The sequence below is a fragment of the Trypanosoma rangeli genome, assembly GCF_003719475.1.
Source record: "Trypanosoma rangeli strain AM80 chromosome Unknown Tra_15.4_contig_00765, whole genome shotgun sequence".
Taxonomy (NCBI): Eukaryota; Euglenozoa; class Kinetoplastea; order Trypanosomatida; family Trypanosomatidae; genus Trypanosoma; species Trypanosoma rangeli.
In genome coordinates this window covers 1,985-3,906 of record NW_021706511.1, presented here as the reverse complement: position 1 = coordinate 3,906, position 1,922 = coordinate 1,985, and the positions used below count along the sequence as shown (strand labels likewise).

Below are 1,922 nucleotides of genomic sequence, written 5' to 3'. Positions count from 1 at the left end.
AACAGACCTTCCCCCAAATAAAAATCAAAAAACATATTAAAACAAAAACACGGTTCATCCACAAGGCATTAACTGCGGCTGCAAACTGCGATGCGCAAGCGGGGAATGGGGCGACGTCCGTGCGGTGGGTCCGTCACCTGAGGAAAAAATGGCGCACGCCCTCCTCCCACCCTCAAAGTGCATGCTGCACAAAGCAAAGGTTTCGAGGTCCGTAACGCATGAGGCACGTCGGAGCCCTTGTGCACGCCGTGCTCGCGGCAGCTTCCTAGCGAAACATCAGGGCCGCAATGCCCGTAACCACCGCAAGTAACAACACTGCACAGGAGCGAAGGTCAGTGGCGGCAGCACCATCCGTGTGCTCCTCAGGCGATGGCACGTTAGCGCTCACTTTTTTCTCTCCACCCCCGTTGGTCCTTTTCTTTCCCACTTCGTCTTCGGCTCAGTTCCTTCGGGGCGGAGCAGCTCGGGGCGCCTGCGTTCACGAAGTCCTTGCTGACGTCGGGACTCACGGTGCAGTGCATGCGAGGGGTAATCGTCCCCAGTGCCCAACTCGTCATCGTCGCTGGGGTGGCGCGTGACACGACTCCTGCCGGTGGGAGTGATGGTGCACACCTCGTCGCACTTGGGGCACCTGATCTTGCCGCTCGCAAAGTCAACGGACGTGCCCGCAGGTGAGAGAGAGCTGCCCTCAGGGCAGTTGTACCAGTCACTGTCGCCGAGGTAACGGACCCTGAACGAACCCCTGGCACATGCCACCTCCGCGCATACGGCGGCCACAGCACAACCACCCTGGGCTCCGGGCCATACGTCTCCACGTTCACCTTGAGCGACTCCCCATCGAGACACCACGAGCCTGCGTCCAGGCGGCTCCCGTGCAGGGCCGTGTTTTCCTCATTGCGGCATGAACCAAAAGGTGACGAGCGGATGAAAAGGCACTCGTCGTTCCACGAAGAACTGCATTGGCCCAAGGCAACGCGGTCGCTTGTGCAGTACGACATGGTGTCACTGTAGTTCTTCTGACAGAACATCGCGGGAAACTTGGTGTGGTCGTCCGGCCTGCACTGCTTTTCATCGACGAACTCGCATCCGACGTCTTTGCCCCAGCGCATCGGCTCCGCCATGCTGAAGTTCGCCTTGTAAAAGCCCATATCCTCAAACGCAGCCATCGTCAGCGCGGTGTAGAAGTCGGCACCAGTAGCAACCGTGGGGCCAATCAGTTTGTCCCTCGCGTGCCACCGACCCCAGTGTGAGTGCAGCCGTGATACACCGTCGTATTCGTCCCTCAGGGGCATGCCCTCAAGGCTGCTGCAGTTGAAGTGCTCCTGCGACTTCTCCTTTGTGAGCGTGGAGATCACCGTCCACGTCTTTGCCGCATAGCCCCCAGTGGTGAGAGTGCGCACCACACTCTTCACCTCCATTTGTTAGTAGCCAAACCCAAGCACATGCGCGAGTTCGTGTGCAGCGACGCGGACAGCGAACCACAGGTGGAAAACGCCAGAAAGATAAAAATTCATGGCGCCGACGGTCATTCTTATTGACCGTGACGTATGGAACGGCGAAGATTGCAGACGGCCCAGCAGCCAAATAGAGCAACTGTGTCTGCGCCCGGAACTCCTTTCGTGTGGTGTTCCGTAGGCACGATGAAATGCCTGCACTGCGTTTGACGGATGGATCCGGGCACAGCCAACAGAGTCTTCACGCACTGCACGAGGAGGCGCTCCGAGTGCAACTTGATGGCTGATGGGAGGATAGTTTGGGGCAGCTCAGCCTTTTTCCCGACTGGTGAGGACGTCGTCCTTCCGGCACTCGCCAGCGTGGCCCTGAAACGTTGGACGCTGCTCTCCTTCTTGAGTGCAGTACTTGCTTGGGTCACCCAGATCCAGCTCGGACACCACGATGCGGACGGGCTCCCACTCCCCAGT

The 1,922-nt window shown here is 58.9% G+C and overlaps 1 protein-coding gene across 1 annotated transcript; it reads right to left on the bottom strand.

Annotated features, from left to right (window-relative positions):
- Positions 1–377: 377 nt before the first annotated feature.
- TraAM80_10043 (surface protease GP63) lies at positions 378–1,418 on the bottom strand (the record flags this gene model as incomplete). Its single annotated transcript, XM_029386694.1, has 1 exon — positions 378–1,418. One exon carries the CDS (start codon positions 1,416–1,418, stop codon positions 378–380), a length of 1,041 nt encoding a protein of 346 aa, XP_029233467.1.
- Between the last annotated feature and the right edge of the window lie 504 nt (positions 1,419–1,922).